The sequence below is a fragment of the Oryctolagus cuniculus genome, chromosome 15, assembly GCF_964237555.1.
Source record: "Oryctolagus cuniculus chromosome 15, mOryCun1.1, whole genome shotgun sequence".
In the NCBI taxonomy this organism is placed as follows: Eukaryota; Metazoa; Chordata; class Mammalia; order Lagomorpha; family Leporidae; genus Oryctolagus; species Oryctolagus cuniculus.
The window spans coordinates 5,659,363-5,671,743 of NC_091446.1; the positions used below are offsets into that span (position 1 = coordinate 5,659,363).

General features: G+C 52.1%; 1 protein-coding gene across 1 annotated transcript in view; it reads right to left on the reverse strand.

Annotated features, from left to right (window-relative positions):
• Positions 1 to 12,381, reverse strand: part of FANK1 (fibronectin type III and ankyrin repeat domains 1) — a 132,973-nt gene that overhangs the window by 17,586 nt on the left and 103,006 nt on the right. Inside the window, 1 exon segment of the mRNA XM_008274828.4 lies at positions 4,029 to 4,153. Coding sequence (XP_008273050.1) covers positions 4,029 to 4,153 — 125 coding nt within the window.

Here is a 12,381-nt window from a genome sequence, read left to right on the forward strand (position 1 = left end):
AGCCAAGCCTCATGGTTACAGGAATGACAGCAACGGGGAGGAAATGACAAGGCCGGAAAGCCATTCTCTGCAGGGCACAGCAATTCTTTCTACTTCTACTAACACGCAGGAGTCATGAAGGACAAAAAGCCAAAGCTCCAGGGAGACGCTGTGGGCCTGGCCGGGAGACTGCGCCACCATAAGTGCAGGTGGACACACACAGGCAGGCCTTCACAGGTTTGTTTTCCTCGCAGTTGTCCCGAGTGTTAGAATCACAAATAGCAAACTGATGGTGTCCACGGTGTGGACATCCTCGAGTGCTCGCCTGAGCTGGATGGAATTCAACACTCAGGGCCCCGTGAGCGAGGACACCCAGGAGCAGCAAGACAGAGTGGTCTCGGGAAGCCATTGCCCAGCCTCTGTAGGGAGGCCGTTTAGCTGCAGCCGTGCCCACAGATGCTATAATGCAGCAATAACACCTTTCATTGTAGAATTTAAGTCTTTATTAAAAGCAGTGAATAAATCATGGGCTCATTGGAGAAGACATTTGCCAATTAACAAGTAGCAGCTGTTTTTCTTTCTTTTTAAGGCCCCAACTGATTAAAATTGCATGCCTCATTTAAGCAAGAGTCTCATGTACTTTACCTGGGAAGGGAAAAAGATTCAGCATCCTTTATTCAAACAAAGGGCATGCTTTTGTGATTCACTGAGACACTCTCAAAACTAAATGCAAATTACCAACCCACAGAAGCACTTCCACTTGCTTTACAGAATGTGCACATCTTCAAGTCTTTGTTTAGCAAGATCTGCCTCCTTTATCATCTTCACTGGATGTTACCAGCTGAGCCGAAGGAAGAAGATACCTGATCCCCACCACTCTCAGCAGAGTCCCAGGAGGCTGACATGGCTCCCTGGTTGCGGGCACTTGTGCTGTTACATGGCAGCGAAAAAGGTAGGACTCCCCAGCACACCTGGTCATCGCCAACATGTCCCCACAGAAGGGCTTGTCACATTACCCGGGGAAGCCAAGGCACTGTACTGACGAGGGCCCTAACCAGCTACGCATGGCTGCCCCTCAAAAGCCAGCTGGGCAAGAAGAAGTCACACCCGGCCAGTAGGCACGACCCTAGCCGGCACACAGGCCGAGAGTTAGGACAGTTCTCACTTTCCAAGGAGTGCTCCAAATGTGCACAGAGGCACAGCGCTAGGACAGTTCTTACCTTCCAAAGAGAGCTCCAAATGGGAACTCAGGCCAGAAGGTCCTGAAGCCCCTGCCCTGGCTTTGATGTGCTACTAAAAGGTGCCAGCAGCTCCCTACAGGCCAACACGGATGGCTGCAGAAACCACTGTGTTCACCCATGACTGGCAAGTTCAGGTACAGGCTCCTTGGCCAACAAGAAGCTGATCTGTCCCCAACACACAAGTGCAGGCTGAGAAAAAAACCAGTGTTTCCCTAGATACTCATAATGCGGTCTCTGGGCCTCAGACCATCCATCCATCCATTGAGGATCTGATACCCTTTAGAGATGGCTGATCCAGCAGCCTCACCTTCAGGAGCTCACAACTTAGGTGGGATTCAAAAAAGTGGGTAAATATGCAAACAAGACACGAGAAGTGGTATTCAAGGTGATGAGATCTCTCTCTGGACTGGGGGAGGGGCTAAAGTGTGTGGCAGAGCAAGTGAAGCTACACAAGGGACCACACCAAGCAGAGCTTTGTCCATGGGGCAGGCTCAGCGGGCGGAGCTTCAGCAGGTGCTCCCGAGGACAGAGGCACGGGAGTATTTGAGTGGCTGCAACCTGTAGGTGGGCAGAGACAGCTAGAGGGCAGAAGGAAGCTGAGAGGTGGCCTGAGAGAGCATCCTAGGCACGTGTTCCCCTGTGGAGACCCTGGCCCAGTGCTAGGCCCCCTTTGCCGCCTTTGATTCCTGTCCCCTTGCCACCAAATCCGTACCTTCCTGCAGCACAAGAGAACACAAATGCATTCTGTTGCTCTGCCCTGTTCTTCCCCAAAGGACTCCATGAGCTAAATACTGTCTGTATAAGAGCAGATGCTTTCCACGCTGCCAGCTCAAGGAGCAGGCCTTTAAGTTGCCGCTGCCAGTACCCCGTAACTCCCAGCTGCTCCACTTCTGATCTAGTTCCCTGATAATGGGCCCAGGAAGGCAACAGATGACACCCTAGTACCTGGGCTCTGGTCACCCATATGGAAGACCCAGATGGAATTCCAGGCTCCTACTTTCAGTCTGGTCCAGCCCCAGCCATTGTGGCCTTTTGGGGGAGTGAACCAGCAGATGGAAAATTTGTCTCTCCCTCTATCACTCTGCCTTTCAAATAAATAAAAATAAATCTTTTTTAAAAAAGGAAAAAAAAAGGAATTTGCTCTCTTTGCTGGCTAGAATCTCCATAATTGAGCATTTCAAGTTTCCTCTGTAATTATGTTTTTCCATGGCTGACTGAGCATTATTTGGGAATGTACACAGAGCCTGAGCTTTAACTGAACCCTCGAGTTTGCTAAACCAATATCTACTGCCGGGGCCAGCACTGTGGTACAGCAGGTAAAGCTGTCACCTGCAGTGCTGGCATCCCGTATGGGCACTGGTTCGAGTCCTAGCTGCTCCACTTCCGATACATCTCTCTGCTATGGTCTGGGAGAGCAGTGGAGGATGGCCCATGTCCTTGGGCCCCTGGACCTGCCTGGGAAGACCTGTAGGAAGCTCCTGGCTCCTGGCTTCAGATCGGCGCAGCTCTGGCCATTGCAGCTGTCTAGGGAGTGAATCAGCAGATGGAAACCTCTCTCTCTCTCTCTCTGCCTCTCCTTCTCTCTCTGTGTAACTGTGACTTTCAAATAAATAAAATTAAATTAAAAAAAAAGATCTACTGCCCTGGTGTCATATTTGCGATTAAAGGTATCATGGGCTAACTCAACATGAAAATCATCTTTCATCCACACAAAAATCTTCGTGAATAAACACCTGAAGGGCACAGTGAAACCACAAAAGTATATACATCCACGCCAAGTGCCACAATGAATAAAACTGGAGCGCAGGGCCAGGCGTTCGGCTCAGCAGTGAGACATCTCCGGTCTGTGTAGGGGGACCAGGGCTCAGCACCAGCCTCTGCCTCCTGACTGCAGCTTCCTGCAGTGCAGACTCTGGGAGGCAGCAGCGATGGCCCATCAAGGGGGTGACCTGGACTGAGTTCTCTCCCAGCTGCAGCCCCAGCTAGGGGCTGTGGGGGCATCTGGGGAGGGAGCCAGCAGAAAAGGAGACCCCTCTTCTGTCTCCCAGATACGCGCATTTAAAAACCGAAAAAAACACCTTACTCACAAACAGGTGATTTCCTTTGTGCAACTCACACAAGACTTGCCAGTGCTGTCAGGAGGGGCCGTGAAAGCTCTATTTTAATCTTGACAACATGCTTGCTCAAAGACGGCAGACACTGGACACACACAGTTAACAGAAATTTTTAAATAACAAGCTCACAAAATGCAGTACAGCTTGACAGGGACAAGGATGAAGTGGTTGGGGCACTGGCGCCAGCCTCTCAGGTCTCTGCCTCGGGGTGGGCGCTGGCCGGCCCCTGAGCACCTGCGGATGGGCACTCATCCTTCCTCAGCCCCTACTCCCCAGGAGCCAGCCGTGTGCAGCAGATCAGGACGCACACTTGAAAGGAGCGACTGCGAGCAGACCCCTCCCCAGGGGCAGCAGGCAGCCTGCTCGGTCCACTCCCTTCCAGCTCCTTTCCTAAGAAGGCGATTCCACCGTGTGTACCGCATGAGCACCAACAGGTGTGTACCGCATGACCGCCAACAGGACAGTCCTGGCACCCACACAGCTCTCCCAATTTGTGAGGGCTGAATTAGACTTCCCTAGTGTTGTATGTTACAGCTGGGCCCAGCCAGTAAACAACATTGTCACAGTATTCGAAAACAGAACTGCTCCTGCTTCCAATAAGGCCAAGCAAAAAACAGTATTTACACCTACAGATTCCCGTCACGTTGTTAATCCTCATCTTTGGATCAACGAGGGCAGGCGTGTGTGTACTCACCGGTCGTGGATACAGAGACGACTGGGCTGTACTCAAATTCTCCAGAGGGGCTGGTGACCTTCAGTCGGAATCTGTACAGTGTCCTTGGTTCCAGACCTTCCACGACGTGCTGTGTTGCGTAGCCCCTAGACAGAGGGAGACACACAGGTAACTGACAGGTCATGAAATGAGCAAGTGGAAGTGGTTTTTGAACACCAGCTATCTCCAGCGCAGATCTGATGCCCAGATTTGCTGAACTCCTTGAGGACAAAGGATCAGTCACGTGGAGCATCCCCGGCCAGCAGGTTCCCTCTCTGCCCCCCTGTGCCTACTCCAGTGCCTGTCACAGAGCTGCCATGCAATTCCGTGCTTTGGAGAAATAATCACATTAACCCATGATATTTGAGCCCCAGTGACAAAGTTTCACCTTTGAATGATAAGACAGGCAGTCAAACTGTACAGATGTGATTTGCAAGAGGGGCCCCTGAGTGGATGGGTGAGAATAACAGGCAGCTGCAGACCTACATCAAGGCAAAGCAGTTCTGCAGGGAGGAGGCCTGAAGAAGCAAAGCACACAACCACTAGCAGCCCACTGGCAATACGGGCCAGTAGCACATGCAGTAACTCTAACATCCTGCCATCTGGGGATGAATGAATGGCGGTGGAAACAGACACTGAATGCTGCTAGAGCAGAAATCTAATTGGACGCTTGCAGTGGTAACCCCCTGCCCCTGGAAGCAAAAGGACCGAGGCTAATCATCTGGAGCCTGCAAAACGAGCACCAAGAAAGGCAGTTAGGTGGCCTGCCTGCCTGCCCACCCCAAAATCCTGGGATCCAGCCTTAGGTGCAAGATCTCTCCTCCACCCACACGAGTCCCAGGGGCCTGGCATTGCCTCGGTGTCTGTTCTAGGGTATTAGGTCTCCAAAGAGTCACTTCCATTTCCCAAAATTGCCCCAAACCTCAGTTTCTTTTGCTGGCAAAATTCTTCGTTGGTACTGACCCAATTCCATGTACCTCTTTTCAAATTCTCCATGTATTTGTTTCTTCATACCTCAAAGGTTTAATTTTTGAGGGGACGTGTGTATGCGGATGTGAGTGTGTGTGCCATTTCCAGTTCCTTCTGCCCTGCTTCCACACCGACCCAGTTCCATTCCCCCGGCCGGACGTGCTCCCTGGGCTCCTCGCTCTCCAAGCTTACCACTGTTGTCTCCACTTTTCTGTCTCTAGTTTTTCTTCCCTTCTCACCAGATCTTCGGCAGAGGCCTGAACCATACTTTGGGACACAACTAATTTAGCAAAAGATGTTTATGTGCAACCTAAATATTTACACATCAGTTCCACCCATGAAACTTACAAATGCACGTTAACACCCTTCATTTGCAAGATGCTGGGCCAAGCCTGGCGGTAGCCTCAGGCAGGTTCAGGCTCATCTCAGCCTCAACTTTGCCAACAACAAGATGACTGCGTCTCCTGCAGATGAGACAGCAAGAATAGACGCCGCCCAGGACAGTGGGGAAGGGACACTGAGGCAGACTGACGTAGCAGTGCTGGAGTGAGCATCATGCCTTACGAAAGCTCACCTGGAAACACGGCTGCAGAGGCCTGGGACAGGTGGGTGCGCTAACACCTCGCCTGTTCATCAAACACCCTCATTCCTCACGTGCAGGCCCCACTGAGAACGCCGTCTTTCCCAGAGCAGGAGGCATGGCACTGAGGGCATCTTCAGTACCTGTGCTCTAGATGGAGGAGTGTCTCCAAGACAGAACCCAGGAGATCCTCTAAGTGTCCCTTGCCAAGCTCAGCCACCAACAGGCTGTTTGCCGCAGTGGTTAGGGTACCATGTGGGACTCCCACTCCGATGTTGGAATCCCTGCGTTTCAGTCCCAGCTCCAACTCTGACTCCAGCTTCCTGTTGTGCATACCGTGGGGGTAGCAGGTAATGGTCAAGGACTTGGGTCCCTGCCAGCCATTTGGGAGATCTGGATGGAATTCATGGCTCCTGGCTTCCACCTGGCCCAGCCCCAGCTGTCATTTTGGAAGTGCACCAGAAGATGGAAGATCTTCTGTTCGTCTGCCTCCCTGCCTTTCAAATAAAATGAAAATAAATACATTTTTTAAAGATTGATTTATTTATTTGAAAGAGTTACAGAGAGAGGAGAGGCAGAGAGAGAGAGAGAGTCTTCCACCCGCTGGTTTACTTCCCAATTGGCCGCTATGACTGGAGCTGCACCGATCCAAAGCCAGGAGCTTTTTCTAGGGTTTCCCACATGGGTGCAGGAGCCCAAGGACTTGGGCCATCTTTTTTTTTCTTTTCTTTTCTTTTTTTTTTTTTTTTTTTGACAGGCAGAGTGGACAGTGAGAGAGAGAGAGAGAGAGACAGAGAGAAAGGTCCTCGTTTGCCGTTGGTTCACCTTCCAATGGCCGCCACTGCCAGCGCACTGCGGCTGGCACACCACGATGATCCGAAGGCAGGAACCAGGTGCTTCTCCTGGTCTCCAATGGGGTGCATGGCCCAAGCACTTGGGCCATCCTCCACTGCACTCCCGGGTCACAGCAGAGAGCTGGCCTGGAAGAGGGGCAACTGGACAGAATCCGGTGCCCCAACCGGGACTAGAACCCGGTGTGCCGGCACCGCAGGTGGAGGATTAGCCTATTGAGCCCTGGCACTGGCCTTGGGCCATCTTCTACTGCTATCCCAGGCCATAGCAGAGCGCTGGATCAAAGTGGAGCAGCCGGGTCTTGAACCAGCGCCTATATGGGACGCCGGCACTTCAGGCCAGGCGTTAACCTGCTGTATCACGGCATCGGCCCCAGTAAGTACATTTTTAAAAAGCATTTCCTCTGGTCAGGGGCAGAGAGGCTAGGTGCCAGGAGACCATTATCTATGACAGCAAAGGGGAAATGGGGAGCGGGACACCCGGGACAGGCAGGTAGGTAGCCCCTGGGCCACCTGAGGAAAGAGAAGGGTTGGGGCGCAGGCACACCAGGCGGACATGGCCCCGATGTTCTCACTGGGAAAGAGCACGGGGGCAGAGGGCCCAGCACACTCCCGAGAGATGAAATCAAAGACCTGGCAGAGCCAGCTCTGAAAACTGGGACGTATTTGCAAAGACCTGCCTCCCAGGGCATGTCTCTCCTGTGCGGCTTAACCAAAATGTGAAGGTTCCACACAAAATAAAGTCATGGACATGCCATGATCCTTTGCTGCATCTCAAGTGACTTCAGCACCAAAGTGAAAAGGAATTCCTGCGCGTGAGTCTCACGGAGCCAAGAAAACTCGGACACAGAGTAGAGTGCCCGACCATGGGCCTGCGTCTGCCAGCGGGATCATTTTCACTAGGAGAGCCTCCTCTTCACCCAGAACGTCGGTCAGGTTGGCCTCTGTCGGCCCCTGACCGGCAACAACGTGCTGTCCCTCCCGCCTTGGGCGGGTGCCACGTGGCAGAAGTGATGCCCAGGCCTCAAGATGCTTGGGGTCTTCTGCTTCCGCTCCCCTTGAAAGCCAGCTCCCCTGCTAGGGAAAGACCCCCAGTCTGGTCAGACCAGGTCACTCGAAGACACCAAGCAACAAGGGAGACAAAGAAGCCCAGCTGGCCTCCTGCGTCACCCCAGCTTTCCCAACTAAGGCCTCACACACACACACGCACGTGAAGCAGCTGTGAGGTCCCACAGCCCAGGATACCCACAGCAGCCAGGACCACACTGCCCACCTGTAGATGGGCACATGGTGTCTTAGTCATACCAGCCAAGACCACGAGCAGCAGGGACACAAGCCACCCCAAGCTGCCCAACTGTGGATGGACACTGGCTATCTTAGCTGGAAACCACATTTGTGGGTGGTTTGTGAGGCTGCAGTAGGTGACTGACGTGTCAAGAATTAACAAAAAAGAAGCCACGAGAAAGACAATGAAGAAATAATGAGCATTAAGAAAACTATTTGAATCAAAAATATGTGTGAAAGATAGATACAAATGCAGTGACTCAGGAGGCAAAATGTCTAAAAACCAAGATAAATGTTCAGAAAAACGTCATGGGCTAAGATATCAGCCTGGCACAAAGTGGCCACGTGAGCAGGTCGTCTGTGATCACCCAAGCACCAGCTGTGAAGCCACGGGAACTGGAATCACGAAGGCTGGGCCCTCAACACTCTGACCCCTGAGAAGAGGCCACCGAGCCTCTCTGAGCTCACAGTGAGGTGCCAAAGCTTAACACAGTTTTAGGACAAAACCAAACCAGTGTCTCCTGGGAAATGCAACTTTGCTGGGCATCGTTAAGAACGGCACCTGCACAACCCCTGCAAAGGGAACCAACCACACTGCTAGACAGCACGCCTTGCTGAGCACACTGGTGGGGGGCTCCAGACTCTCACAGCGTCAGTCGAGACGGCCCCTAGAGGGCACACCAAAGCCCAGCAGGCACAGCTGGCCACGGGACGCTGCACAGGGCATCTCAGTGCAGACACTGAGGACTCACAAAAGCAGGCATGGGACCACAGAGTAGCACAGCTTTGCACGGCCTGGGCACAGTAGGTAAAAGGATGAGGTCAGCTCAGAACTACTCCACAATGGCGGGAAATGTGCAAAAATGTAAAGCGCACCTCTGTTTTTCTTACCAGTCCATAAGCCAACACTTGCAAGAGCAGAAAACACACAGAACTTCTTGAGTTTTCTTTCTGCACTCCCTCACCAGCATCTCAATCCAGCCACTTGTTGAGGACTCAAGTTCCCTTCTCAAACCCAGACGCTTCCCCTGCCCACCCTTCCCCATCAGTCTCCTTCCATCTCCACCTGGCTGGCGAACAGTTCCAAACTGAGCTTCAAAACTGAGATACAGGGCTGGTGTTGTGGCCCAGTGAGTCAAGTCACTGCCTGCACTGCCAGTATCCCAGAGTGCTAGCTCTGGTCCTAGCTACTCCACTTCCAGTCAAGCTCCTGGGAAAGCAATGGAAGGCAGCTCAAGTACTACAGCCCCTGCTGTTCATGTAGGAGACCTGGGTGGAGCTTCAGGCTCCCGGCTTTGGCCTGGCCCAGACCTGGATGTTGTAGCCTTTTAAGGAATGAACCAGCAAATGGAAGATCTCTGTCTCTCCATCTCTCTGTGCCTTTGTCTCTGCCTCTCAAGTAAGTATCTTTCTTTTAACTGAGATATATAAATAAATATACAGATATATGCCTCCTGTAATTATCCTCGTATCTCATACCCTCTGTCTGGCTCGCCAACAAATTTTTCAAATCTCTCTTTAAAACGCACCCTGAATCCAACCGCTTCTCACACTGTTCTGCTATCTCCCTCCTCAATTATTGCAAAAGCTTCCTAATTAGCCCTCCCTGCTGCTCGGCCTCCCTGAAGCCTGCTCTCAACTCAGCAGCCAGAGCGAGCCGGTGAAACACAAGCCAGGCCATGCCGCGGGGCAGCGGAACCCTCTCCTGTGGCTTTCCCCACGTTTCTGGAGGGAGAGGCCAAGGGTCTCTGGGTAACTCATAGACTCAAGGGCTGAACACCCCCCATCACCTCGCTGCCCTCCGTGCACGCCCTACCCTCGTTCACACCACTCCTTGGGGTTCTCGGAACAGACCAGGCGCACTCCCACCCCAAAGTCCTCTCACTTGCAGTTGCCCTGCCTGGCAGGCTCTCCTCACTTCTGGTCCTCTCTCAGAAGATTCCTCTCCAGGGGGCACTCCCTGACCTTCCTTGGCCCTCAGTTTTCCCACGCCTCCTCCCTTTAGTGCCAATGGCCATCCAACAGTCTTTTCTCTTTGTTTATATACCGTATCATCTGTCCTCCACATCAGGAGGGGGGAATTTTTGCCTGTTTGTCCCCAGCATCCAGAAAGGTGTTTGGCCCACAGCACACATTCAGCAACATATGATAGAGAGAAGGCAGTGCAGGACTCCCACTATCGGGAATTCATTCAACAGAGGGAGGACTGGACTTGGGCAGGGAAAAGGGAGGGGAACCTATTCACACAGAGAAACAGTTAACTGCACATGCAGCAGCTGCCGAGGCCTGCACCAAGGACAGGAGGGTGTGGCAGGAAGCTCAGTGCTCAGAAATAAGAGGCGATGAGAAAGGCAGGTTGCAGGCAAACTGTGAAAGGCACCAAGTGCTGATCTAAAGGGCACGACCTTCAACCATCAAACAATGGAGACCCACCGGAAGCAATCTGATGACAGATGAAAAAGAAAGCTAACCTAGCACAACAGAAAAAAGGCACGGATGACAAGGGGAGAGAGTGGAGGTCAGCTCACAGTCAGCAAGTGAGCTGGGCAAGTGGGCCTGGGGACACGGCAGTGAGCAGAACAGGAAATGGGGGGGAAGAGGAGCACAGAAGGGAGATGCCTCCCAACCAGATAACCAACTGGCTACAAGAGACCACGGAGGAGAACTCACAACCAGCTATGCGAGGCCACCCAGGAGAGGCCAAGTCCGAGACAGCACCACCTACTCAAGGTTACCCAGGGACAGCAAGGAACAGAGACTGACAAGTCAGGAAGAAGTTGTTAAATCCACAATCCCAACATTTGATACTCCAAGCAATCGTTTCTGTTTTTGCCTTTTTTTTTTTTTAAAGAAAAGCATTTGCTGGTTTCAGTGAGGTCTAGAGAAGTGGTGTAACAAGACAGAGGTCAAGATTAATGCAGTCTGCTTCTGCCACCTAGTGTTGAGGCTTGTGCTGCGCCATTAATTCTCCCAGAACGCAGGCTTTCCCCAGGCCTCGGAGTTGGCCTGACAGCTGCCTGGTCTCTGAGCAGGGAGAAAAGCCACAGAGGCACACTGGGGTGGGGGCCTGCGCACGTGGCTGGTGAGGCAGGACAGCGGTCACGAGGAAACAAATGCATGCTCTTTTCCTTTCTCCACAGAAGTACCTAGGCCACCACAAAACCCGAGTTCAGATGGAGACTCCCTTCAGGGAGCCACACGTGACACAGCTGAAATGGCACTGCAGCCCGGTGAGGCCACGGATCCTTTCCACATGGCCACATGGCAACTACACGGCAGGTTGTGTTTACAGGTGCAGAGAGGTTATCCATCAGGTAACAGCTGAAGCCTACACGTGTACATGAACACGCACCTGTATGCAAACAGGAAGGGACTCTGAAAAATTCACAGAAAAGTGGAATTAAATGAAGAATTGATTTGGGGGGCGAGAATCACTTTGGAACTCTGCCTTTATCCTAATAGCACTTTCTACAAACTTCCTGAAGACCCCCCAGTTCACTGCCCCTCACATCAGTCCCCTCATCATAAGGCCTCCTTGAGAAAAGGCTGGGAAGGTGACGGCTCTGTCGGCATCTGAGCTGCATCGATGCCGGCTTGTGAGAGCGCACTGCAGTTTTCCACGACACTGCCAGAGGAGTGACACGGGCAAAAGGTGCACCAGGTGCGTTACTTCTTACAGCCAGGCATGACTCTACAATAGCCTCAAAATAATAAAAAGCTGGATTAAAAACCAGGTTGGATCTCACCCCTGGTAATCCTGCATCACAGAAATACAGTCATTTTACAAGTGGCAAAGCTGTCAAAGCGAAGAAATAGGAGTTGAGAGGAAGACAAAGGAAGTATGACTTCTCGCTTACTCCCACGCCATCTGCCGACTGGTGCGACGGCGACCTGGATGGCTGCCGCCGCCGGCCAGCACACTCTAGAAGCCGGGGACAGAATGTCAAGCAAGCCGGAATCTTCTCTGCCTCCCAGTGAGTTCAAGCGCTGGTGGGAGATGTCGAATGAACACGCGGATATGCAAATGAGCCCCAGCAGAACCAAATGCTGTTGAGGCACAGGAAGCAAGGCTCTGAGCGAGAGGATGTGGGGTGGATGTAGGCTGCTCCAGGAAGCTTTGGGGGAGGCCAAAATTTGCCTGGTATTGAGGAACCAGCGGCACAGAAATACTCCCAGAAAAGGCAGCAAGCACAGCCCTGCTAGGGGAACAGGCTCGGCCTGGTCAAGGCTGAGAAAGAGGTAGCCAGCTTGGTTGGAGAGAACTGGCAATGGTAAGACAGATCAGATAAGCCAGCCGGGATGGACCCTGGGGACTCCGGGCACATCTGTGAACAAAAGTGCCCAGTAGCATGACAGGACTGTGTCTAATTTCATCAGCCTGTCTGGATTCAGTCTCACTTTATGGATTTTTTAAATACATACTCACACACCATCAGGATATTTCAAAAGTCAAAGAACCTCTAAAATGTTTAGGAGACTCAAAGTTAATGTTAGATGGTTATTTTCCAAAAATCATAATTCATGAAAGAGTGTAAACGCAACTGATGCTGTCTCGTTCTTTAATTCCAAAACAAGTGGTGGCTTTTTAGCAACAACAGAAATCATTCCAGGCAACCAGGAGATCAAAGCAACGTGGTAAACAGCAGCAGTG